We start from the raw sequence: 26,310 nt of genomic DNA, 5'->3' as shown, positions 1-26,310 counted from the left end.
GCAAGTAGATAAATAGGTACCACTCCAGAAGGTAAACGGCGTTTCCGTGCGCTGCTCTGGTTCGCCAGAAGTGACTTATTCATGCTGGCCACATGACCTGGAAGCTGTCTGCGGACAAACGCCGGCTCCCTCGGCCTATAGAGCGAGATGAGCACCGCAACCCCAGAGTCGTTCATGACTGGACCTAATGGTCAGGGGTACCTTTACCTTTTAAGTCCCACTAAGTTCAATAGGATTTACTCTCTGGTATGTTCCTGATCATTCCCAGTTTTTTTTTTTATTATTATTATTATTATTCCCCCCGTCTTTTCCCCTGACAGGAACTCAAGGCATCGTACAGTTAACCTTTTTTCCATTCCATTCATCTGTGGAAGGTGCTGCACACATTCCCTTCCCTCACACATTTTTTTCCTTTACAACAACCCTGTGAGGTAGGTTCGGTGGAGAGGTTGTAACTGGCTCAAAGCGACCAATGTAGGTGCACATATGACACGCATGTGTGAGCCAAGATCAAAGGCAGCAGACGCTTCCTGAAGTAGAACAGAATGCCCTGTTTACATCTGGGAAATGTTGGAGGATATGATCTCAGCTTGCGGGGGATGGCAACCACATCTAGAACAGGCTGAAAATTATTATCTCTGAGCCTGTATCTGTTAGGGTGTGAAACCTAAGACGCTGGCAAGTTAGCAATGTCATGTGACTTTAAGTAGTCAAGCTTGTTAAGTTGCTCAGTATATAAAGAGTGTTTGTTTTCTCTGCCTGTGGAGGCGTGAAGCAAAAATGTCTGAAAGCTCCAGAGGTGTTTCTGTTATCTTTCTGCAATAAACCTGTCTTTGGAAAGACAGGCTTCCCTGTGTCGTTATGAGGCATCTGATCATAGCCTGCATTTTTAATCAAGGCTTATATTTTGATCAGATTCCTGTATTCCAAAAATGAGCTTAAATTCACAAATGTTTCTTTCGAGACAGGACACCAGCAGGCAAGGTCTTTGTCAGAGGCCCCTTTGGTTTATTGCGGTCATAAAACAGGCTGGGAACAAAAGGTCACACTGACCATACAAATGATAGAAGACAATCAAGGTTGCAAAAACAAATAGTGCCTCCCATTAAACTTGAGCCACATCTTCCTAAGGTTAAAAGGGCAAGAGCTAATACAAACAGCAGCTGGCCAAGGGAAGAGGCCTCTCTCTCTCTCTCTGTGAAACTGCTTTGAAGCTTCAGAGAATTTAGAAAACTTATAGAACTTAGCTTTTACTAAGTTCCTTTTTACTTAAACAAGATCTTTGCTTCTAAAAATCTATATATGTTATATGTATGAAATATTGGCTTAAATGTAATTATGCAAAGGATTTAGAAAGTAAGATTCTTATTTCATAGAATCATAGAATCATAGAAGAAGTTGGAATAGACCATGAGGGCCATTGAGTCCGGACCCCTGCCAGACAGAGAGACGCCATCGGAGCACTCCTGACATATGGTTGTCAAGCCTCTGCTTAATGACCTCCAAAGATAAAATTAGCCACCATCTGTTTTGGAGTGAATAGGGCAATAGGGCAAAAGATGAAATGTTAGTTAAGGCGCCTAGTCTAGGGCAAAAGGTTATTTGGTAATTAAGGTGCCTTGTAGAGGTTAATGGCTATTTATTTGCCAATTATAAATAGAAGGAAATATAGCTCTTTGTCTCCCATAAAAGGTAATAGGAAATGGGTGTATCTTTTATGATTGGTTCTAGCAAACAGCCAATAGGAATTTTAACCAGGCTGATTGGACAGAGGCAGCCAAAGGAGGAGCAAGGGGGCTGAGCTGAGGGAATATAAGTGCTGGCCATAAGGGCAGGAAGGCAGGCCAGAGCTTGGTAACCATATACCACTGTGCCTCTCATTTATTTGTCTGACAAATAAATTATTATTTTAATTTCTCTATTGCTGCGTTGAATATTTCATTCCAGCTAAGCGTTAACCACAAGCAGGGTGCTACATTTTATGGTGCCTCTGTGACTCGGATAAGTGGTCTGCTGGAACGCAGCCCCTTCGCCTTACTGGGCAGGGTACAAGAGGGAGGACCACTAACTGCTTACCCAGCGCGCACTGGAACATTTTTTCCAGGGGAACGCAGAAGTCTCGTCTGTCTGATACCCTGCTCACCGACGGCGACGGACCGGGGGGAACCAGAGAAATAAAGAGGGATCCGCTAAGGGTAAGTGCACAAAGGGGTTTTGGCCCTCCAATTAATTGGGAGGAAGAGAAGTCTTGATCAAACTTCTGCGTCTCAGTAAGGGGGAAACTGAGTACGCTACATGACTGGGTACATCAGATGGTGATCTGGTGTAGGGAAAAGGGAAAGGTTGGGAGGTAGAGTGTGGTGAAGTATCCAGCGCATTGTATGTGTGAGAAAGTACAACCTGAGTGTGGAGTGGGTAGTACTTCGGTTCCCAGTAAGGCGACTTCACTGGGCAAGGAACCCCACGAAGCGAGTGTGTAAGTGACTGAGTGGATACTTCACAGGGCCATACAATGGGAGTTGGAGGTTCAAAGGGGGAAAATACACCTCTTGAATGTATGTTAAATAATTTTAAGAAAGCCTTCTCAGGGGCATATGGAGTCAAAATGACGCCAGAGCGCTTGAGAACGTTATGTGAATTAGAGTGGCCGAAACAAAATACTGAATGGCCATCTCAGGGAACCTTTGATATAAATTTAGTAAGCAAACTTTGGACTAATATCGCCAAAGAAACTGGAGGGTGCCCAGAACAATTTTCATATATAGATTCTTGGCTGAGCACATTAAATAAAAATCCTCCATGGATAAGGGAATGCAAAGTCCAACGATGCAAATTATTGGCTGTAAAAGCCGAAGCTAGGAAAGGAATCTTGCCAAATAAACTCAAACCCATTTTTGAGGGACCAGAGGAAGAGGTGCTTCCACCTCCACCCTATGCTCCACATCGAAGGGAGCCTAATCCAAATACTCCACCAGTTGTAACCCCAAGGCAAGAAAGTGGAACGAATAATGGGGGTGGAGTCACAGAACTTGATTCCTTGATAGATTATGATAAATATCTTCAGGAGGCCTTGGAGTCCTATAATAAAGCCCAAGCAGAAGTGGTTATTCCACCTGTGAGTCCCAGTAGAACTCCATCTACAGTCTCCTTTAGTGGAACAACCAATTGCCCACCCCAAACCCCTGTACATCCAAATCCTAGAGAACTATTACAGGAGTTACAGGGAGACCTTGATCGGTCAGCAAGCAATACAGCAAGGCGTATAAAGCTGCTAAAAGAACGCCTTGGGACAGATACCATCCCCTATGATTTGAGGCCCCTAGAGCAAAGCGAAGAGAAAGGTCACGTAGTAGCCCCTCTTAGAAGAGTATTTGATGCACTTGAGGAGCCTGTGCTGGTTAACGGGCAACCCGGACCACGGCCACCTCGAACTTCGACCCTCCAGTACATTCCATTCACAACTACGGATCTGATGAATTGGAAAACACACACCCCATCTTTCGCAGAAAAACCTCAGGCTATGATGGACTTGGTGACTTCAATAGTAAATACTCATAGTCCTACTTGGACAGATTGCCGCCAACTCCTGAATACTCTGTTCACCACTGAGGAAAGAAGAGACATAATTGAAAAGGCACAGATATATTTGCGTGAGCAGGCCAGAGTGGGAAATATTTTTAATATTGACCGTCATCTCCAGGATAACTTTCCTTTGGAAGATCCTAATTGGGATCCAAACAATGCAATTCACCTGGCCAGGCTTACCACCTACCGCCAGACGCTTGTGCAAGGTATCCGCAGGGCATGCCAGAAGCCCACTAATATGTCTAAAGTCTCAGAAGTAGAACAGAAACCAAATGAGAGTCCGGGAGACTTTTTAGAGAGGCTGCAGGAAGCCTATCGTATATGGACTCCTTTTGACCCTGAAGCCCCTGAAAACAGCAGAATGATTACTGCTACATTTGTGGCCCAGTGTGCTTCTGATATTCGTAAGAAAATTCAGAAATCAGAAGGATGGGAAGGGATGCTGATGAGCCAAATTATGGCCATTGCACGCCGAGTTTATCGGAATAGGGATGAGGCTGAGAAACAAGAGAAGAAGAAGTGGCAGAAGGAAAAGATGGTGATGCTAGCCACAGCAGTGAAGCAAGACTACCGCCCTTTAAATGGAGGGAGAGGGTGGGGAAGGAATCCACCACTGGGAAGGAATCAATGTGCGAATTGCAAGAAGGAGGGTCATTGGAAGCGGGAGTGTCCTGAACCCCTGAGGTTGGAAGAAGTACGCCCAGGCCCAGGCCCAGGCTCCGGCCCAAGAAACCAGGGACAGGGACGGGGAATGATCCGAAATGGAAGATATCAGAGACCTGGACAAGGACAGAGTAGAGACAATTTCATTGGACTGGCAGAGGAGGATTTTACCCAAGACTAGGAACGACCGGACTCCATAAAGTTAGGCTTCCAGGAGCCCACGGTCACGATTCAATTAGGGAGCCATTTAATAGACTTTATGATTGATACTGGGGCTGAATACTCAGTACTCCCAGAACTATTGCAGAAAAAGGCATCCAAAAGTGTAGTCATTAAAAGTGCCACTGGTCAGTCAGCTAAGAGGTCTTTCCTTCAACCTTTGGAATGCCAGATTGGGGGACATCGTTTAACCCATCAGTTTTTGTATATACCTGAGTGTCCAATACCTCTCTTAGGTAGAGATATGCTGTCCAAATTGCAGGCCCAAATCACCTTCACTCCTCAAGGTCCAGAAATGAAACTGCCATCAAAGGCAGCAGGAATAATTACCCTCTCAGTACCTAAGGAACAATCATGGCGCCTAATGTCAGCCCTGCAAGTCCAACCCACATTGGATACAGAATTAAACAAGCTCCTCCAAACCCTACAGGTGCCACCAGGAGTATGGGCCGAAAATAGCCCACCAGGAATGGCTAAGAATATAGCTCCAATTGTAGTAACCCTAAAACCTATGGCTACCCCTGTATCTGTAAAGCAATATCCTTTACCCCGGCGAGCAGCAGAGGGCATCCAGAAACATTTGGACCGCCTATTAAAATATGGTCTGCTTAAGCCCTGCCAATCAGAATGGAACACACCCCTTTTGCCTGTTCGGAAACCTGGGACAGATGAATACAGGCCAGTACAGGACTTGAGGCTCGTAAACCAGGCTATCGAGACCTTGCACCCAAATGTACCAAACCCATATACCCTGCTGAGTTTGATCCCACCAGAAGCAACATTTTTTACTGTATTGGATTTGAAAGATGCATTCTTCTGTTGCCGGCTGGCACCACAGAGCCAACCTATATTTGCCTTCCAGTGGGAAGACCCTTTGACAGGAACAAAAGGCCAGCTAACCTGGACAAGATTGCCCCAGGGATTCAAAAATTCCCCAACTTTATTTGGTACTGCCTTGGCGAAAGATTTAACAAGATACCCCTCAATACCTGGAGAAAAGGTGGTTCTGCAATATGTAGATGACCTTATACTAGCGGCAAAGGATTTTGATACCTGTAAAGAAGGGACAGAGGAACTGCTCCACTTGCTCTGGGAAGCTGGCTACCGAGTTTCCCAGAAAAAGGCACAGTTATGTTTAGAAAAGGTCAAATATTTGGGCTTTGACATCTCACACCAACAACGAGCATTGAGACCAGAGAGGAAAGAAGCTATTTGCCTTATTAAGGAACCTACCACAAGGAAACAACTCAGAGGATTCCTGGGAACAGCAGGGTTTTGTAGACTATGGATACCTGATTTCAGCAGTCTGGCCAAGCCCTTACATGAAAGCACTCGAGGTGCAGAAAAGGACCCATTCGTATGGGGACCTGAGCAGCAACAAGCCTTTTTAGCTATCAAACAACGACTTATGGAGGCCCCAGCCCTTGGACTGCCTAATTCGGAAAAACCCTTTCAGCTGTATGTACATGAACAGAATGGGATTGCAGCGGCAGTCCTGACCCAGAGATTAGGAAGTTGGAACCGTCCAGTAGCTTATTTGTCAAAACAATTGGACTCAGTAGCAAAAGGATGGCCTCCATGCCTAAGGGCAGTAGCGGCCACTGCAAGCCTTGTCAAAGAAGCTGATAAATTTACCTTTGGCCAGACGATGTATGTGAATGTACCTCATGCTGTTCTGACACTTATGGAATATAAGGGTAGTTATTGGCTAACAAACCCAAGGATGGCTAGATACCAAGGCCTATTGTGTGAAAATCCCAGGATTCATCTACGAGTAGTGAATATGCTCAATCCAGCAACTTTGCTGCCCCTACCAGAGGTAGATGATGAAGAATCACATGATTGTCTCCAAATAATGGATGAAGTTTATTCCAGTAGACCCGATCTGAAAGATGAACCATTGAAAAATCCAGATGTTGTATATTATACTGATGGTAGCAGTTACCTGCATGAGGGTGCCAGACGAGCAGGATATGCTGTGGTCACCAATGAGGAAGTTGTGGAAGCTGAAGCTTTGCCTGCTGGCACCTCAGCACAAAAGGCTGAACTTATAGGTTTAACTAGAGCTCTGCAATTGGCAGCCGGATGTAAGGCAAACATCTATACTGATTCTAAATATGCCTTCTTAACCCTGCATGCACATGGAGCTCTATGGAAAGAAAGAGGTCTAATAGGAGCCCACGGGAAGGCCTTGAAATATGGACCTGAAGTAGAAATCCTGTTGGAAGCAGTATGGGCTCCAGAACAGATTGCTGTAATGCACTGCAAAGGTCATGGACGTGGAAGGGATCCAATAACCAGAGGAAATCATGCTGCTGACAAAGCAGCCCGAGAGGCAGCCCAAAAGCCTGTGGGAGGATTTATAGCAGCCCTCATACCAGAGGTAGTTCCAGAAGAAGTTAAACCTCACTATACCCCAGAAGAGAGGAAGTGGGCTGAACAGGAAGGGGCGATTGTGAAGGACGGTTGGATGATCCTGCCAGACAATAGGATTTATGTACCTCATCACCTAGCAGGTACAATTGTAAGAAATTATCATGAATCTACTCACCTTGGCGGTACTGCAACCAGAGAGAGTCTCAGTCGGAAGTTGTATATTATTAACCTATCACAATTAGCAACTTGCATTTCCCAGAAATGTGTTCTTTGTGCTAAAAACAATCCCAGGCAGGGACCGGTACAACCTCCTGGAATCCAACATGTGGGATACGTCCCCATGGAAAGCCTAATTGTGGACTTCACAGAGCTGGTCCCTTCTAAGGGATTCAAGTATCTCCTTGTGTTTGTAGATACTCTTACCGGATGGGTTGAAGCTTTTCCCACCAGAACTGAAAAGGCGCGAGAGGTAACTAAGAGACTCCTCACTGAATTGATCCCAAGGTTTGGATTACCTAGATGCATTGGAAGTGATAATGGGCCAGCGTTCATTGATCAAGTAGTACAAGAAGTATGTCGAGTCCTACAAGTGAAGTGGAGACTGCATGCAGCATATAGGCCTCAGAGTTCAGGGAAAACTGAAAGAATGAATCGGACTCTGAAAACCCAATTGGCAAAATTAACCCAGGAAACAGGATTGGGATGGGTAGATGTGTTACCCATAACACTGTTTCGTGTTCGGTGCGCACCCACAAAAAGACTTAAGTTGTCACCTTTTGAGCTCCTGTATGGGAGGCCGCCCTCCTTTGTTCAGGATATTCCAGCTGACCTCAAACAAATAGGAGACTATGTGACACAGGGACAAGTGCAATCTCTCTCCCGTGTTTTTGTTTCTCTTAACAGGTGGGCCCTCGAGCGCACGCCGTGCAGCATTGCCGAGCCGATTCATCAGTTCCAGGCTGGCGATAGCGTATGGGTGAAAGAGTGGAAACGCGATCCACTTGCACCTAAGTGGCGTGGACCTTACACCATCTTGCTCTCTACTCCAACAGCGGTGAAGGTAGCTGAGGTGACCCCCTGGATTCATCACTCCCGTTTGAAGAAGTCCGAAGGCAGTTGGACGTGCAAAGGTGACCCCTCTAATCCTTTAAAACTGACTCTCTCCAAAAACCCCTGTATCTAGCCCTACGGGGAACGGGCTAGGTCACGGGCAACATCAGACGACCGGCCTGCTGCAGCCACAACCTGGAAGCTGGCTGACCTGCGCACGCCTGAAGCTTGAGGAGCGTCTGAACCAGCGATTGTGAACGGGAAGATTCTCTTATACAATTGATTGACTGCCCCCCCCTGTGGAACAATTATCAGAGATATTACTCATTGGGGATCCTTGGGACATATGTTTTGGTCTTGGTGGTTCCCCATTTCTGTCACTGGGGGAATTATATTGGGACTAATATTTTTTTGTTATCACAATAAGGTAATCTTTTGTGGAAGGAATGCATATACTAGACATCAACATGATTTTATTATTAATCCTGATCCCTTGGGAAGGGGAAGGGTCCTTGAATTTGAGCAAATTTGCTAAATATGGATTCCGCCATGACCACAATATGTGGGTAGGCTTAGCTGAGATGGTAGCCAATGTTACAAATAGGACCAATTGCCTTGTTTGCTCTCTTGGGCCAGATGATTCAGAGGGAGGTATGCCCTTATTACCAATACCATTAAATGCCATTGGTATGGTAAGCGAAATGCCACACCAAACAGAAGTACAGAATTTCCCCGGATGGAACTCAACTAAACCAATACGAGTTATACCTGTACAAGGGGAATTCTGTGTACATAAATCATCAGAGGCAGCTGATTCTACCATGATAGGCTCTTCTCATTGCCACTATACTTGGGATTATATTAAGAATAGTCAAACCTGGGCAAACGGTATTACCTATCGAACTCGGAATACCTTGCCCTGTGCACCTCCTTTTATTCATGCATGGAAAATGGTGTGGAACATAACTATGACAGAAAAAGGCAATCTAACATACTGCACTGTGAGCTCTATGCCCCTTTTGATATTTCGCCTTATGCACTCCACGTACCAAAAACCTCAGACCCGATGGTTGTGGTGGATATGTGGAGAATGGGCATACAAGAAACTCCCTTCCAAATGGAGTGGGACTTGTTTCCTGGGATGGGTATTACCACCAATGTGGATTATGCCCACTAGTTCAGCCAAGCGTACACGAAGAAACGCTGATATTTCTCATATAGCAGGAGGAAGTACCCAAAGTTGGAGCGATACTGATGATTGGCCACCAGAGCGCATTATAGCCTATTATGAACCTGCCTCCTGGAATCCTGATGAGCTCATACAAGGGGCTCGAGATCCTATTTATAATCTAAACAGAATAATTCGATTGCAAGCAGTAGTGGAACTTGTAACCAATGCAACGGCCCAGAGTTTGAGACTTATTGCACAACAGTTGGATGAAAGTAGAGCCGCCATTTTGCAGCTGAAAATGGGAATGGATTATGTACTTGCCAGGCAGGGAGGCCTATGTGGAGTCTTGAACTTGACAGGGAATGCCTGTTGCTTTAACATTTCTGATAATGGTGAGGCAATCCGTGTGTTGGCCACAAAGATGGAGAATATAGCACATGTCCCAGTACAAACATGGGAAGGATGGGATATGGGATGGCTCACCAACTGGTTACCAAATGTCGCAGGACTCAAAGGGATACTATTGTCTTGCTTGTTTTTCTTGACGGTAGTAGTAATGGTTTTGTGTATGGTGCCATGTATCATTTCATGTTTTAGAAGTACAATTAGCAAGATGATTTCAAATGAAACTTTACCTCATATCATGGCCCTATACAGAGCTTTACCTCAGGAATATGATGAAGGTCAAGCTATCAAGGACACTTGGGAAGGTCCTTGAGCTTGAAAGGGGGGAATGAGGCATCTGATCATAGCCTGCATTTTTAATCAAGGCTTATATTTTGATCAGATTCCTGTATTCCAAAAATGAGCTTAAATTCACAAATGTTTCTTTCGAGACAGGACACCAGCAGGCAAGGTCTTTGTCAGAGGCCCCTTTGGTTTATTGCGGTCATAAAACAGGCTGGGAACAAAAGGTCACACTGACCATACAAATGATAGAAGACAATCAAGGTTGCAAAAACAAATAGTGCCTCCCATTAAACTTGAGCCACATCTTCCTAAGGTTAAAAGGGCAAGAGCTAATACAAACAGCAGCTGGCCAAGGGAAGAGGCCTCTCTCTCTCTCTCTGTGAAACTGCTTTGAAGCTTCAGAGAATTTAGAAAACTTATAGAACTTAGCTTTTACTAAGTTCCTTTTTACTTAAACAAGATCTTTGCTTCTAAAAATCTATATATGTTATATGTATGAAATATTGGCTTAAATGTAATTATGCAAAGGATTTAGAAAGTAAGATTCTTATTTCATAGAATCATAGAATCATAGAAGAAGTTGGAATAGACCATGAGGGCCATTGAGTCCGGACCCCTGCCAGACAGAGAGACGCCATCGGAGCACTCCTGACATATGGTTGTCAAGCCTCTGCTTAATGACCTCCAAAGATAAAATTAGCCACCATCTGTTTTGGAGTGAATAGGGCAATAGGGCAAAAGATGAAATGTTAGTTAAGGCGCCTAGTCTAGGGCAAAAGGTTATTTGGTAATTAAGGTGCCTTGTAGAGGTTAATGGCTATTTATTTGCCAATTATAAATAGAAGGAAATATAGCTCTTTGTCTCCCATAAAAGGTAATAGGAAATGGGTGTATCTTTTATGATTGGTTCTAGCAAACAGCCAATAGGAATTTTAACCAGGCTGATTGGACAGAGGCAGCCAAAGGAGGAGCAAGGGGGCTGAGCTGAGGGAATATAAGTGCTGGCCATAAGGGCAGGAAGGCAGGCCAGAGCTTGGTAACCATATACCACTGTGCCTCTCATTTATTTGTCTGACAAATAAATTATTATTTTAATTTCTCTATTGCTGCGTTGAATATTTCATTCCAGCTAAGCGTTAACCACAAGCAGGGTGCTACAGTTATTTCTTTGCTGCTGAGACTTTGAAGCTTGTACTGCAACAAGAATCTCTGCACTGGACTTAGTTAATGCTCTGCAAAGAGAACTGTTGCTGGTGGCGCAGCGGAAGCGTTTACTGGACCAGTACACAGACTCTCTTAGTATCTAACTACAGCACCTATCAGGATTACATTTCTTTATTGACTAGCAGCCCATTACTGATTCCAGATACTGGTTCTGCACTTCCAGCGCCTCACCTAACTGGGATGTAAATGATAAATGGAGTTGGGTGACATCTGACAGGCACAACTAAATTCCAAATCCTTAGATACCTTTGCAGAGAGGCTTCAAGTACAGTGGTACCTCGGGTTACATACGCTTCAGGTTACAGACTCCGCTAACCCAGAAATAGTACCTTGGGTTAAGAACTTTGCTTCAGGATGAGAACAGAAATTGGGCTCTGGCGGTGCGGCGGCAGCAGGAGGCCCCATTAGCTAAAGTGGGGCTTCAGGTTAAGAAAAGTTTCAGGTTAAGAATGGACCACCAGAACGAATTAAGTACTTAACCCAAGGTATCACTGTGGTGCAAATCCTGGCTGCTTCACACACATTCTGCAAAAGTATCACAGGAAAAATGGGGGCAAGGAGGGGGACCAGATCCACTGAACTGCCTTCTATTATCTGGACAAGTTAAAATATAAAATTACGAAGTACTGGAAATTAGGCTTAAGTTGAAGACTTGGGGGGGAGACACCTTCATACTTACAAACACTTCTGCACTGAAAACAAGTTGATTGTGGAGATGGTTGAATGTCCATTCCTGGAAATTTTCCAGGAAAAGCTGGAAAGGAATCTGTTTATCCTTTAAGTACAGGATGTCCTGCTCACAGCATCACTGGACTCCATACTCATCTGATCTTTATCTCAAGTCTATAGCTCATTCTGAATTCATTTGGAACGATCCCTGCATGTTCCCCGCAATCCTTTACCCTTCAGCTGAGCTTTGCTTGACTTTTCACGAAGTTCCCATGCTTTTTGCTTTGCAGACACACTGCCAGGGAAACCTAGGGCCTATCCTCTCTGCCTCAAAAATCAGCTTTTGGCCTGCCTCTTCCAGGTATGAACCACATCGACATCTCTGCTGCAGTGTTCACGTAAGATAGGTAAAGGTAAAGGGACCCCTGACCATTAGGTCCAGTCGTGGCCGACTCTGGGGTTGCGGCGCTCATCTTGCTTTATTGGCTGAGGGAGCCGGCGTACAGCTTCCGGGTCATGTGGCCAGCGTGACTAAGCCGCTTCTGGTGAACCAGAGCAGTGCACAGAAACACCGTTTACCTTCCCGCCAGAGCGGTACCTATTTATCTACTTGCACTTCGTGCTTTCGAACTGCTAGGTTGGCAGGAGCTGGGACCAAGCAACAGGAGGTCATCCCGTTGCGGGGATTCGAACCACCGACCTTCTGATTGGCAAGTCCTAGGCTCTGTGGTTTAACCCACAGCGCCACCTGAGTCCCATCACATAAGATAAAGGTAAAGGTAAAGGTAAAGGTAAAGGTACCCCTGCCTGTACGGGCCAGTCTTGACAGACTCTAGGGTTGTGCGCTCATCTCACTCAAGAGGCCGGGGGCCAGCGCTGTCCGGAGACACTTCCGGGTCACGTGGCCAGCATGACAAAGCTGCATCTGGCGAGCCAGTGCAGCACACGGAAACGCCATTTACCTTCCCGCCAGTAAGCGGTCCCTATTTATCTACTTGCACCCGGAGGTGCTTTTGAACTGCTAGGTTGGCAGGCGCTGGGACCGAGCAACAGGAGCGCACCCCGCCGTGGGGATTCGAACCGCTGACCTTTCGATAGGCAAGCCCTAGGCGCTGAGGCTTTTACCCACAGCACCACCCGCGTCCCTCATCACATAGGTATCCTAGAGCAAAAATCGCTTTTCTCCTAACCGGTAGGAACGTGAAAAGGTTTTCTGATACAATGCCACGATGGTTCCCCTGTAAGGTATGTTTGGCATAAAACGTTTATTCATTTGTCTCGGATTCTCTCTGCTTTTCAGTCACCACCTCCTCAGTGGTACCCACAACACAAACCCCATCCCTCTCTGCCTCAACCTCTTTCTGACGCTGCCTACTTCCAGTCCCAGCTCACTCATTTGTGGCGCTTATGGCCCCGAGCCCAGTGCTCTTCATTCCTGGAGGTGCTGAGAACAGTGGCCCAGCAGGGCAAGGAACTGGGCAGCTGAAAAGAGGGCACTCCAGGCAGCAGCAAGCAGCCACTCAGGAAGAACGCCACTGCCACCCTATTCTTGCCTTCTGGTTTTCAGCTGAGGCCTTTCCCTGCCCCATCACTACCAGGGATTTCTAAGGATTGATTCTCCCCAAGCCCGCGCCTGGCCTTGGGGCAAGTGCAAGTGAGCAAGGGGCACAGGCAGGGAGGAGCACATTTGTATGGGACCCAATCCTTTTGCCCTCACTAGGGCTTACTTCTGAGGAGGCCAAAGCAAGTCATCAGGGCCACTTGGAAGCATAGCTGTCAACTTACAGATTTGAAAATAAGGGACCAGCAGCCTCGAAAATAAGGGATCAGCAGCCAAAATAAGGGATTTTCAGAGCACAGGTATGTTCAACTTCTGAGCCCCTCCGAGCCAAAGGCAGAAAGCCCAGCCAGCAGCCAAACGAAGCCTCAAGCGGTGGTTCCCACAGCGCTGCAACCTGGCAAAGGGGATGCAGCAAGGAAAACCACCGTCACCTCTCCGCTGGGAAGCGCTGAGCAAAGGCGAGTCCCCAGGCAACGCGGCCGATTTGATCGGCACAAGGCATGCAAGCTCCACACCCCAGTCATTCTTAGACTCCTTATTGGGTGAGCAACGCAGCCAAGCAACACAGTTGGAGCCTCCCTCCTCCCTGGCCGGCAGGGAGGGAGGGAGAGGAGCTGCTTCCTTTGAAACCTGGGAAATTTAAGGGACATCATCAATAAGGGACAGCAGCGGGACACAGCGCTGGGATAAGGGACTTTCCCGCCAAATAAGAGACAGTTGACAGCTATGCTTGGAAGTGTATCTCCTGCCTCAAAAGGAATCCATTCATTTGTAAATCTGCAACAGGAACCCTGGTTCACTAGCCACTAGGTGGCACTGCCTACAAAGCAACAAAAGCTGCAGTGTTCCCGTCCTTCATCCATAAGGGAGAGATGATAAGGAAGCCCTGCTTCAGAAGACGGGAGGGCTATGCCCCTGGGCAACTGATCTGCAACACAGCTGATAGTTCAATAGCACAGGCCACCAGATGTATTATCTTAGCCTCGCAAAATAAACACCAAGAGGCCACCTCTGAAAGTTGAAAGCTGGGGTGGGGCGAGGACTTTGGACAATCTTTCTAGTATATACACGAGCCAGTATCTTGGCAGAACAGGAAAATATACCGATGACTCTCCCCTCTGCCCTTCATCCCCACTCCTGACAGATTCACTGCAAGGGACAGAGACATTATTGAGTTCTCCATGGTTCAAAGTACCCACTGATGCATTTGTCGGAAAGGACAGAGAGTCCGCTGACAGGCAAGCCCAAGGAAAACTAATACAGTGGTACCTCTGGTTACGTACTTAATTCGTTCCAGAGGTCCGTACTTAACCTGAAACTGTTCTTAACATGAAGCACCACTTTAGCTAGTGGGGCCTCCTGCTGCCGCCGCACCGCCAGAGCACGATTTCTGTTCTCATCCTGAAGCAAAGTTCTTAACCCGAAGTACTATTTCTGGGTTAGCGGAATCTGTAACCTGAAGTGTATGTAACCTGAAGTGTATGTAATCCGAGGTACCACTGTATTAAGACTAAAATTAAGAGAGGGAGGCTGAATTGCCTGGTCAGTGCTCTCCTTCTGAGTCGCATAATTGGTCTTCTCCCACTAGGTGCAAACGGCACATACACAGAACCGTAGAGTTGGAAGAGACCCCAAGGGACATCTAGTCCAACCCCCTCAGTGCAGGGATCTTTTGCCCAATGTGGGCTTTGAACCCACGACTCTGAGATTAACAGTCTCGTGCTCTACCGGCTGAGCTATCCCAGGGTGATCCATTCGAGCCTCCATCATAGACCAAGAACTATCCCAGAGCAAGAACAGGACATTGCAGCAAGACACAAGACACTGCTCCAGGTGTGTGAAGGTGAAAAAACGCACACACTTACCACCAACGTCCAGGTCCACTTTGTAGCCGACGAAGTGGGTGTGGATGTTCCCCAGAGTGTGGTCCCCAACCCGGTTCCCATAATCTAGCCCATCGCCGTAGAGGAAAGATGAGCTGATATAACCGGAGGCTCGGACTTTGCTTTCAATGGCCCCGTTGGTGTGGAAGACGAAATCCCAGATGTAGTCGTAGTTGCCTATGCTCGAAACCGAGCGGAAGACCAGCGCGGTGGCAGGCAGCCCCCCGTAGAAGATGGAGCGGAGGTGGGAGTAATGGCGCCGGAGCGGAGCGCCCAGGTCCTGCTCAAACACACACAGGGCGTCACGGGTGACCAGCGGCCTTTCCGCTTGAGCTAGAGAGCGGATGTCAAGGTAGGTCGCGGAATAAGGGCAGTCGACGCCTCGAACCAAGGGGAAGGTGAGCCTCCCAATGCCAAAGCTCCCGTCCATGTAGCGGATTGACATCCCCCCAGGGCTGTTGGACCCGTAGACCGACATGGTGTCCTGCACACTGAGCTCATAGGCCACCCTTTGGCCTTTGAACCGGATGTCAAAGAGACGTGGTCCCCTGCTCACGTCCATCCTGAAGGCGAAACTCCAGGAGGAGGAAAGGACTTGGTTGCCCCTCACGCTGTAACGTGGCCCCTGAGGCTCGTAATTCACAGGGCCCGGCCCGGCGGGGGGAACCTTAGGCTTCAACGAAGCAAAGCCCCCTTCAGCCGGGACCTTCTGCACCTTCTCCACCTGCAGACGTCCTTCAGCAAATTCTCTCTCCAGCTCTGCCAAGTCCCGGAAATAGCGGCCGCCGTAAAACACTTTCTTCACGGCCCAGAGCGAGAGGTCCAGGCTGCTGTGATCCAGAAGTACCTCCAGCCCAACTGGGTGGAGGAAGTAACCGGTGACGTTCTGGAACAGGACGAGCCAAGTTGAGCGATCTCCGGACTTCAGTCCCCGCGGAGAGGTGGTCATGGCGGCAAGGTTGGTCCCGTCGTAGTCCAAGACCTGCTGCATGAAACTCGGAGCTGTGGGGAACGCCACCCCATGCAGAAAGCGGGCCATCTGCTTGTATTCGGCATCCAGCGGGGGCCTGCGATAATAAGGCAGCAGCCCTCCATATTTCTGCACCGTCACATCCCGGTGATAGGTCGGCTCTGGGAGAGGTCCCACCACATACTCGGTAATGTTTGGAGCGGGCTGGTTTCCAAAATACACCACAGCCAGCGCCTGTCTAAGAGGGCGGATTCCTCCGTGATCCAGGAACGCGAGGGACTCGGCTTTGGCTGGCAACTGCAAGTCAATGGAATAAATGCAGTTGTCAGAGGGTCTTGCCTGCGAAGCATCTTCCAAGCTCACCCCAAGGTTGGACTTCAGGTACAGCGCCACACGGGCCATTTCCTCCTGCGACAGATCTGCAAACACCTGGCTGCTGTCGCTGTGAAGATGCTCCGGGAAGCTCTGCGACTGGTAACCGCACCAGGTGGCATTTTCGCCTCTGGTCAACAAGACGCAAACCAAGGCAAAAATCACAACCAAGGCCAGGAGGAGCATGAAGAGAAGAGCTTTGCCGTTCATCTCTGCAGCAGCCGTGGAAGCTGCAAAGCATTGATGGAGCCCTGCAGTGGCGGTCGCAGCTCCAAGCAGCTCCTTTGAACTCTGACCAGCTGGATTAACAGAGCGTGGAGACAGAGGTGAGGAAGAGACAGAGGGAGGGGCTTGCAGAGGGTCAGCAAGAGGCAGATGGCCCCGGGTTTCAACTTGTCTTCCAGAGATGCTCATTTAGAGGTATCCCAGGGATTTACAGCAGACGGTGACTCACTAGACAAATCACACGCCACTCACTCCTGGCTGCTGGTCGAGTCCAGCCAGCTTCCTGGAGAGTCTGCAAAGCCAGGGTCATCAGATACTTGCAGGTCTGGCATGTTCGCCATGTTTTGTACACTAAGCAGCTGGGCCCCTCTTCCTCCCCAATGTAGCCTCTTAATGCTCAGAGTGCAAGTGTGTTTGCTCATCAAAACACTGATATCCCGCCTCTCACTCATTTACGAGATCCAAGGCAGGTAATGGCATGACCTGAGCACAAGTTTACGAAAGAGTCCCAGAAGGTTTAATAGGCCTTATTCTCCCAAGTGAGTGGGTTTAGGACAGCAGCCTAAAAACCCCGCTAATGCAAATATAAAACTGAGGTTTAAAAACAGAAACACCGTCACAAACACTAACGCAATAATAAAACATGCCCTTGATCGGGCCTTTCCTTGCAAGATGCTATAATATGCACCAGGTTTGAATAAAAAGCATTGCATCGTGATCCATTAAAAAAAGTGTATATTTCTGCCAAGCAAACACTCATGTGAGGAATGCAAGCTCCTTTTCCCTCTCTGCGTTCCACAAGCAATATCAGATCATGAGAAAGGATGTCCTGCTTTACAAAAGGAGAAAAGGAGTGAGCAGCAAGCATCATCATAGCGAGGGACCTCTCTCGACCTTCTTGAGGCCTAAGTGTGCACACATAGCCACACACCTGCATTCCCATAGTGTTATGTACTGAGTTGAATAGGATCCAAAAGGGAGCAGTCTGATTGGTCCTAGAACAATAGGATTCAGAATGCAGCAGTCTGATTGGTCCACAGGAGCCACCCAATCCAGCTCCAGGTGGAAGGGAATCCGCAACCTGATTGGCCTACAGGTGAATCCCGGAATTAGCCAGTCACATGGGGCCCATTGTGTAAATAATGTATAAAAAGCAGACATTCTGGGGGAACTTCCATTCCTCCTCACCACTATGAGCTGAGTAAAGAGCATGAAATCCACTCTTGACTCTGTGTATATTTCACATAGCTTCACCCTTTTCCTCAGGATGAAAGCCACAGGAATTGGAGTGGCTTTTGTTTGGTAGAATTTTCCCCATGTGTGGAGCATCCCACTTCTTTTACCGCCATTTCTAGGAAAAAAAGAGGGAACCCTAAGTGCCCCTAAACTGGAATTTGAAGCTGCAACAGCGAAGAGGCTTCAAACAGTTTGCGCCTCTCTCTGTGCCTGGCCTGGCTGAGGAAAGAAAAACATAAACACACCCAGCCAGGAGAACCTCTGTGGGGGAATTTCCATGCCCGCTTCCAGCCTGTTCCCAATGTTGGTTTCCTGAAACCTTGCTCCTGCCGTGAATGTGCCCTTTCTGTCTCCTTCCAGAGGCCGGCCGTCATCCGCACCAGATGGCCCCATGTGCCCCTGTTCCATCCTTGACCGCTGCCACTCCTCTTCCCAGTGAATTCTGTTAAGCGGTGCAGTCAGGCAATTGTAACAACCAGGAGTTGTGTGGCACCTGAAAGACTAGCCCATTTAAGATGGCGTAAGAGTTTGTGGACCACTGCCCACTTCATCACAGAGGCATGAAGCATTATTCTGAGTGACGCATAGTGGTGGCTATAAACAGTGAGGTCAGAAAGGAGACTGTGATAATTACAGTGGTACCTCGGGTTACATACACTTCAGGTTACATACGCTTCAGGTTACAGACTCCGCTAACCCAGAAATAGTACCTTGAGTTAAGAACTTTGCTTCAGGATAAGAACAGAAATTGTGCTCCGGTGGTGCAGCGGCAGCAGGAGGCCCCATTAGCTAAAGAGGTGCTTCAGGTTAAGAACAGTTTCAGGTTAAGAACGGACCTCCGGAACGAATTAAGTTCTTAACCAGATGTACCACTGTACATAATTAACAGTGGCGGTTCATAAAACAGTTTTTGATTAACTCTTTTGGCGATCACTCGTAGCCGAGTAAGATTGTCTTCCATGAACACTGTCCTGTAAGTGACTGTGGAGGCCAATTCTGGATCCACACATCCTTCCACAGTGGGGACATAGATCTCTGGGCGGGTTGATCACGGCGAGGGTTTGCCAAATGTGCCTTCCTCTTAGCACGTTTCTCCCTTTCATCTCGAGTTTGAGTGTCTTCAAAGCCCATGACACCTTTGGCAAAGGCTGTTCTGCAATTGGGGCGCTCGCAGGCCAGTGTTTCCCAGTTGTCGGTGTTTATACTACATTATTTTAGATTTCTCTTGAGAGAGTCTTTAAACCTCTTTTGTTGACCACCGGCATTACACTTTCCATTTTTAAGTTCGGATCCTGGCATCCTGGCCAGGATCCTCATCTTAATTCAATCCAAAGGTGCTAACATTGAACCTTTTGATGCATTGTTCATTCACCAGTTTCATATTTCACTCTCCCTATGCACTTACAAAGTGTCCTTGAAAGTTTAAATGTTCGCTCACTGCCTGCCCAATACAGTGGCCGCTCGGGTTGTGAATGTGATCCATGCGGGATGCACATTTGCAACCCACAGTGTCCATAACCTGCAGCAGCAAATCTGCGTGTGCGCGGGTTGCAATTTGGTGCGTCTGCGCATGTGCAAAGCACGATTTAGTGCATGTGCGACCGCCAAAACCCAGAAGTAACCTGTTCCGGTACTTCCGGGTTTCAGCGGTCCACAACCCGAAAAAATGCAACCTGAAGTGTCTAACCCAAGGTATAACTGTATTACAATTTCTGTCCAATTTGTGCCCATTTACTCTCTTGTAAAGGGACGCGGGTGGTGCTGTGGGTTAAACCACAGAGCCTAGGACTTGCCGATCAGAAGGTCGGCGGTTCGAATCCCCACGACGGGGTGAGCTCCTGTTGCTCGGTCCCAGCTCCTGCCAACCTAGCAGTTCGAAAGCACATCAAAGTGCAAGTAGATAAATAGGTACCACTCCGGCGGGAAGGTAAAGGGCGTTTCCGTGCGCTGCTCTGGTTCACCAGAAGCGGCTTAGTCATGCTGGCCACATGACCCGGAAGCTGTACGCCAGTTCCCTCGGCCAATAAAGCGAGATGAGCGCCGCAACCCCAGAGTCGGCCACGACTGGACCTAATGGTCAGGGGTCCCTTTACCTTTACTTACTCTCTTGTAAAGAGACTGGCCTGTTTACCCTATGTAGACTGCAGGAGGGCACTGCTGGCAGAAGGCATCGATCATGTTGGAAGTTGTGAGCAGCTGAATTAACTGTTGATGCTGTGGATCGTTTTAGGGCCTGTAATAGTGCTGCTAGGGGTGGCATGAGGACAGAGTTGGCATCTGGGTCTGCAAGGCCCAGTCCCAGTGCCCATTACCTCTGGTTATATAGCCTGTTGATGCTGGTGAGTAACTTATTTTAGTTGGGGGACTGTTTGCAAGCAAATACAGGCCTCCTACCTAAGATCTCCGAGAGAGGAGTGTAATTGCCTAAGAGGGGTTGTAAAATCCATTTATGAAACATCTGAACTGTTTCCTCTAGGATAAAGGTAAAGGACCCCTGGATGGTTAGGTCCAGTCAAAGGCAACTGTGGGGTTGCAGAGCTCATCTCGCTTTCAGGCCGAGGGAGCTGGCGTTTGTCCACAGACAGGTTTCCGGGTCATGTGGCCAGCAGGACTAAATCACTTCTGGTGCAATGGGACACCATGACAGAAACCAGAGCGCACAGAAATGCTGTTTATCTTCCCGCCGCAGCGGTCCCTATTTATCTACTTGCACTGGTGTGCTTTCAAACTGCTAGGTTGGCAGGAGCTGGGACAGGGTAATGGGAGCTCACACCATTGTGTGGATTGGAACTGCCGAACTTCCAATTGACAAGCCCAAGAGGCTTAGTGGTTTAGACCACAGTGCCATTCGCGTCCGTTTCTTCTAGGAACAGTAAGCAATAACAGGTTATTTCATATCTTTGTGTCTTCTGGCTTAGACCTCAATACCACCAATATTCTCTGCCCACATCACTGGGTGGGTATTACAGTTTAAAGTGGGTATTACAGTTTAAAGACTTCCTGGAAACCGCTGTGCAACTCCATAATGGTCATATAAGCACCACCTTATACAGAAAACCAGCTGTTACACAGATTTTACACGCTTCCAGCCTCTACTCAGAACACACCGTGAACATTCGTTCTCTGCAGCCAAATCCTACGATATTATCACATCTGTTCAGACTCATCTGGCAGACTCACGACTTAAGAATTTACATTACTGCAGCGAAGGTGCTCTTTGGGTGGTCCTTTGGCGACCTGGATTTCTGCCCCAGAAGTCCTGCTCCAATAGCACTGCTGAACATGAGTGCTTGGAACCAGGAGAGTTTTGTGTGAACACTCCCTAGCCTGCTTTGGCATCTGTCGCCTGATGGAGGGCTGTCACTGCTCCCGCCACTACAACATGCTAAATTATTTATTTGAAGGAGGAGGAGGAGGAGGAGGAGGAGGAGGAGGATTTATTATTTATACCTCACCCACCTGGCTGGGTTTCCCCAGCCACTCTGGGCAGTTACCAACAGAATATTAAAAACATCAAGCATTGAAAACTTCCCTAAACAGCGCTGCCTTCAGATGTCTTCTAAAAGTCAGAGAGTTGTTTATTTCCTTGACATCTGGTGGGAGGGCGTTCCACAGGCCGGGTGCCACCACCGAGAAGGCCCTCTGCCAGGTTCCCTGTAACCTCACTTCTCGCAGTGAAGGAACCGCCAGAAGGCCCTCGGAGCTGGACCTCAGTGTCCAGGTAGAATGATGGGGGTGGAGACACTCATTCAGATATACTGGGCTGAGGCCGATTAGGGCTTCAAAGGTCAGCACCAACACTTTGAATTGTGCTCAGAAATGAGCTTCTTCTGACTTCTTTTGCACACAGAAAATGTGAGCTACCAGGGCAAAAAGATATAAAACATATATAAAGGAACTTAACGTTTACTGTCGGACGCTCTTTTTTTATTAGTAGTATAATGCAAAAATGAGCGCACGTCTGTTCCGCCTCTTAGGGTGCTGGCTCCAGAGAAGTCTTTTACTTTGTTAGCCAGTTCTTCACGTTAATTCATCATAGGCTCAGTCTTTTATGCTTGGGGTGTTCATATGGCTTATCGCATTTATCCACACTCATAATCTCTTCCCCACACCTAGCGTTTTCGGTTTTGAGGCTTATGCAAAGGTAGCTGAGTGTTGACGTTCTCCCAAAGTTACCACAAAATATACCGAGCTGTGCTAGGCCCTATACATCAGAAATAAGGCACACAAATTTCAAAGTTTTGCATGTATTTCCATGGACTGAATTTCTTTAAAGTGTAAGTGCCTTAAGGGCTTAGGTTCTTCAAATTAAAATTATACAGGCATTGGAACGCCTCTATAGTTAAGGTGGAATATGTAAAAAGAGCTCTATTATAAATCTTGAACATTATGTTCTTTGGAAAATCAGAAATGATTCGCCCCAACTGTCCAAAATCTGGCACGGGGAATGTCTCTGGTGAGCTTTATTCCCTGGCTCATATATGCCGGGAAAATTGGTTAAGAAATAGCTAAAATGATGTAAAGAAAAGGAAGGAACTTTTTTTCACATGTGGTGGACCTGCCCCAAGGTGAAAGACTTCTGGGAAAAGATTTATAATGAACTGGAAAAAATGTTGAAATATACATTTATAAAGAAACAGAGGCCTTTCTTCTTGGAATAACAGGTTTGGAATTGCCCAAGAAAGATGTTAAATTATTTTTGTATGCCACAACTGCTGCTCGAATTTTATTAGCTAAAAAGTGGAAAACCCAAGAATTACCAACGGTGGAAGAATGGCAGATGAAGATGATGGATTTTTTGGAGCTGGCCGATCTAACTGGAAGAGTCCACGACCAGAAGGAGGAGGAGTATCAGGAAGAATGGACAAAATTCAACTATTATTTAGCTAAATTTGTTAAGTTAAACTAATTGGAAACAGCTTTCAGGTAACAGATGGGCTTAGGAATTTATGTAAGTTAAGTGATGTTTAACATGTACAATTTTGAATTGAAAAGATATAAGGATGTTAGTGGACTAAGTTAAGTATATAAGAATTAGGATTTGGAAAGCCATTATAAGGATATGCATGGAAATTCAACCAAGGGGAAGCGAGGAAGTCACTTAACAATGTTAATAAGTGTAATTTTAATAAGGTTATGATTTATGTTTGTTTGTTTGTGTGTGTTTTGTTCGTTTATAATTTTGTGAAGATTAATTTTAAAAATTGAAGGAAAAAAGAAAAAGAAATAGCTAAAATGTCGGAGTTTACAGATTTCCTTCTGTTGTTTTTTTTAATTATGTTTATTAAAATTTTCAAAAAAGAATACAAAGGAAAACAGAAAAGAGAAAAAGAAAAAAAGAAAAAAGAAAAGAAAAAGAAAAACAGCAATTTAAAAAGTTTACCATAATTATATTCCATACCCAATTTCCTTGACTTCCCCACACCTACCCTTCTTGTATTCCAATTCCAATTTTTAGCTCAGCAATTTTTATCCCCCCCACTTTACCTTATTTCCTCTAATTCAATTTTCTTAAACAAATTTTAACTTCTAAACCTCTATCTTTATATTTCAAAACTTATTCTTAACATACTTTCCCTAAATTCCTCCATCAATTTAATTAACCTATTTAAACTTAAAAGTCCCAATCTTTATACACGAAACACTTATTTTTGATAATCTTTTGCTAAGGTCGGCCCCAAATCTCTCCCCAAATTCCCCATTTTTATGTTAGTGGCAAAAGCCAACTTAATTAAAACAGAATCATATTTTTACACCCTTTAAATTCCCGAAGCCCTCCCACCCCCTTTTCCGGTTTCGATCCCCAACCAAAGTCCATCAGTCCATCCAAAATCAGCCTGGCGATCTCACATCCCAGGAACTTAACCCTCTCTCAATTCCTCTCTGCCGGTTTTCTTGATAGTCCTTTATTTTAAATTCCGAATCTCGAAGAGGCTCTGTTCCAGTAAAATCCATATTTCTTCCAGCCAGACCTCCATATTTAACAATGGAGCCAAAATCTTGTTTCTTGCTTCTCATAAGTTCAAATGTCCCAAAGACTCCAAACTCTGTACTGTCCATATTTATATTCCATATGTCTTCAGATCCCCATAAGAGGAGATCTCTCCAGATTCCATTCTTCACTTCCAGCCAAACTTTCATTGTCATGTTCTTATTTTCAATTGTTTCCAACTTAACAGGCCTCTGGCTCTCTTTAGCCATCTGCAACATCCCAGCGCCTCCTTCTTTCTCATATTCTTTAAATGGCATCTCAAATGACTCAGACTCTTTCTCCTGTTTGGCTATAAGGATTTTTGTATCAGCAACAACACTTCCCTGTTCATCTGCAGGAGCTTGAATCATATCCTTTCCAGGTTCAGCAATTTTGTTTACTGTTCCCTTCATTGTTATTACACTCATAGTCAAAACATCTGTCTGCTTCTGTAGATTTCCCAAAAGACGAAAGGTCTTTTCCAGTTCAGCCAGTATTTTTCCACTTACAGCCATTTTTGTAATGTCCTGAACCCCCTCTAGAGGGATTCTAGTTACTTAATGACAAATTAACCTTTTCTTCTTTGTTTTTAACAATTTGTTGCCAAATTGTATCAAATGTAGCCAGCAAAGACAGCAAAAACACAGTTCTCCTTTTTTTTTCAGCTTTGACAGCTAATCTGACAGCTGTCAAAGTCTATAAACCTCTTCCACAGGCTCTCTGCCCGATCGCTCCCGGGTTTTGGGGGAGGGGTGAATTCCGTTCTCTTATCCTCCAGCACAGTCACTTAAATTGGCCCAATATAAAGTTAATTGCGCTTTTCCACAAAAAACAAAAGACATTCACACAACCTTAGTAATAAAATCCTTGCTTTACGATGTATACAAGGCGGGCAGGTTGACTTCCTTTTTAGCACCTTACCCGATCTTGCCGAATTCCCAGAAGTAATTTTCCCTTTTAAGTCCAATTACCGTGTTACTCACGGGTCGTTACTTTGATCCAAAAGTTCAAAAGAAGAAGTTAACGCTCTCCGTCTATGGCATGCGGCTTCACTCAGCAGGGGAAGCAGTCGAACTCTCAGCACCACACCTCCCTCCGTCCCCCGTTCCGAAGCCTTTAAAAAGGCTTCTTTGCGGGTCGGGGGGGCGCGCAAATGGTGCCCACCGAGTCACCAGGTCCACAGGCTTCAGCGCCTGTGGTTTCTAAGGGTCCCCACGTCGCCGCCGCGGCAGAACCCGACCCCTGTTGAGCAGATTCCCTCTGGAGCTCGGAGGGAATCCGCCATTAGACGATGGCGCCAACCCGGAAGTCCTACAGATTTCCTTCTGAAGTGCCATTTCCCCTGACAAAATCTGTATTTGTCAGGGGAAATGGAGCTTCAGAAGGAAATCTGTAAATATATATATATATTCCTTTGATAGTGTCTGTATGGTTTGGTCATAGCCTTTGGCTAGTAGCCTCTCTCTCTTTCTCTCTCCTTGCTAATGATCATTTTCTTGTACACCTGTAATATGCACCTGCCTGTTCTTTCTTGGTTCTTGGTTCAGATACTGTGGAACAGTTTGCAGGGGTTTATTTTCCGCAGCAGCAGGTGGTGCATTGAGGTTGCGCCACTCCCCTGCACTGCGGGACATGGGGAACGGGTTTGATATTGTGATAGGAATTTTATGGTCTTAGGTATATGGTAATGTTCATAAGTGTACCAACCAAGCACGTACATAGATCAGCACAGGAAGACTGACCTGGAACCATTTTGATTCCCAAACTGAGCAAATGATTTCTCTGCAAGGTCAAAGTGGGAAACCTCCCCATTGTCTCTTTCCTCACAAATCCTGTCTTAAGGGCACATTTAAGATATGAATAGGGTGTGAGCCTGTGACATGGCCCAGGAACTAAGTATTTATCATTACAAAAGACTGGCCAGGCTACCCAGGCAATCCAATCAAGTAACCTGCCAGACAGGAGATAAACAACGACAGAAGAAAAACAACATTAAAATTTCTGTTTTTGTGCCTTTTTTGTGATGTAGGTGTGATGTATCTGGGGGGTGGTCTTAGGTTGCACCGCTTCTGTGATGTATGTATGATGTTTCTGGGGGTGGTCTTGATCTACAGGGTGGCAATTTCAAAAGTCTTTATAAGGCCTTGCGTGCCATTTTTCTGGGTTCCTCCTCCTCTCCTGCATGTGAGGGGAGCACCCTGTTGCAACAGATCAATAAAGATCAAGCTTACCAGCTGCTTTGCTTCTCAATATTCTCTGGTTGGCCTCTGTTATTCTCTCCTACCAATAGGGAACCTATGTAAGGACTCTATATGGGCTCTTGGATACCCCATAAGGGGAAAGGGCAAATTTTGTTTACAACAAAAACCCTCCTACCTTGCCTCCATCCCTTCTCCTGCTGCCTTGTGCAGAAGTGGCTCAGCTGAAGGTGGCCCAGCTCCACCA

At 46.5% G+C, this 26,310-nt stretch overlaps 1 protein-coding gene across 2 annotated transcripts in view; it reads right to left on the bottom strand.

Annotated features, from left to right (window-relative positions):
* The window catches only part of LOC128400000 (membrane primary amine oxidase-like), a 36,679-nt gene extending 19,818 nt beyond the window's left edge, over positions 1–16,861 (bottom strand). Inside the window, exon 1 of one of the 2 annotated variants that reach the window (XM_053361923.1) lies at positions 15,074–16,861. In XM_053361923.1, coding sequence (XP_053217898.1) covers positions 15,074–16,847 — 1,774 coding nt within the window. In that variant the 5' untranslated portion in view covers positions 16,848–16,861. The remainder of the gene's footprint in view (positions 1–15,073) is intronic. The other variant, XM_053361920.1, reaches the window with a different exon arrangement.
* Positions 16,862–26,310: the final 9,449 nt, after the last annotated feature.

Source organism: Podarcis raffonei, chromosome 13 (assembly GCF_027172205.1).
Source record: "Podarcis raffonei isolate rPodRaf1 chromosome 13, rPodRaf1.pri, whole genome shotgun sequence".
In the NCBI taxonomy this organism is placed as follows: domain Eukaryota; kingdom Metazoa; phylum Chordata; class Lepidosauria; order Squamata; family Lacertidae; genus Podarcis; species Podarcis raffonei.
This window is presented reverse-complemented; position numbering and strand designations above follow the sequence as displayed.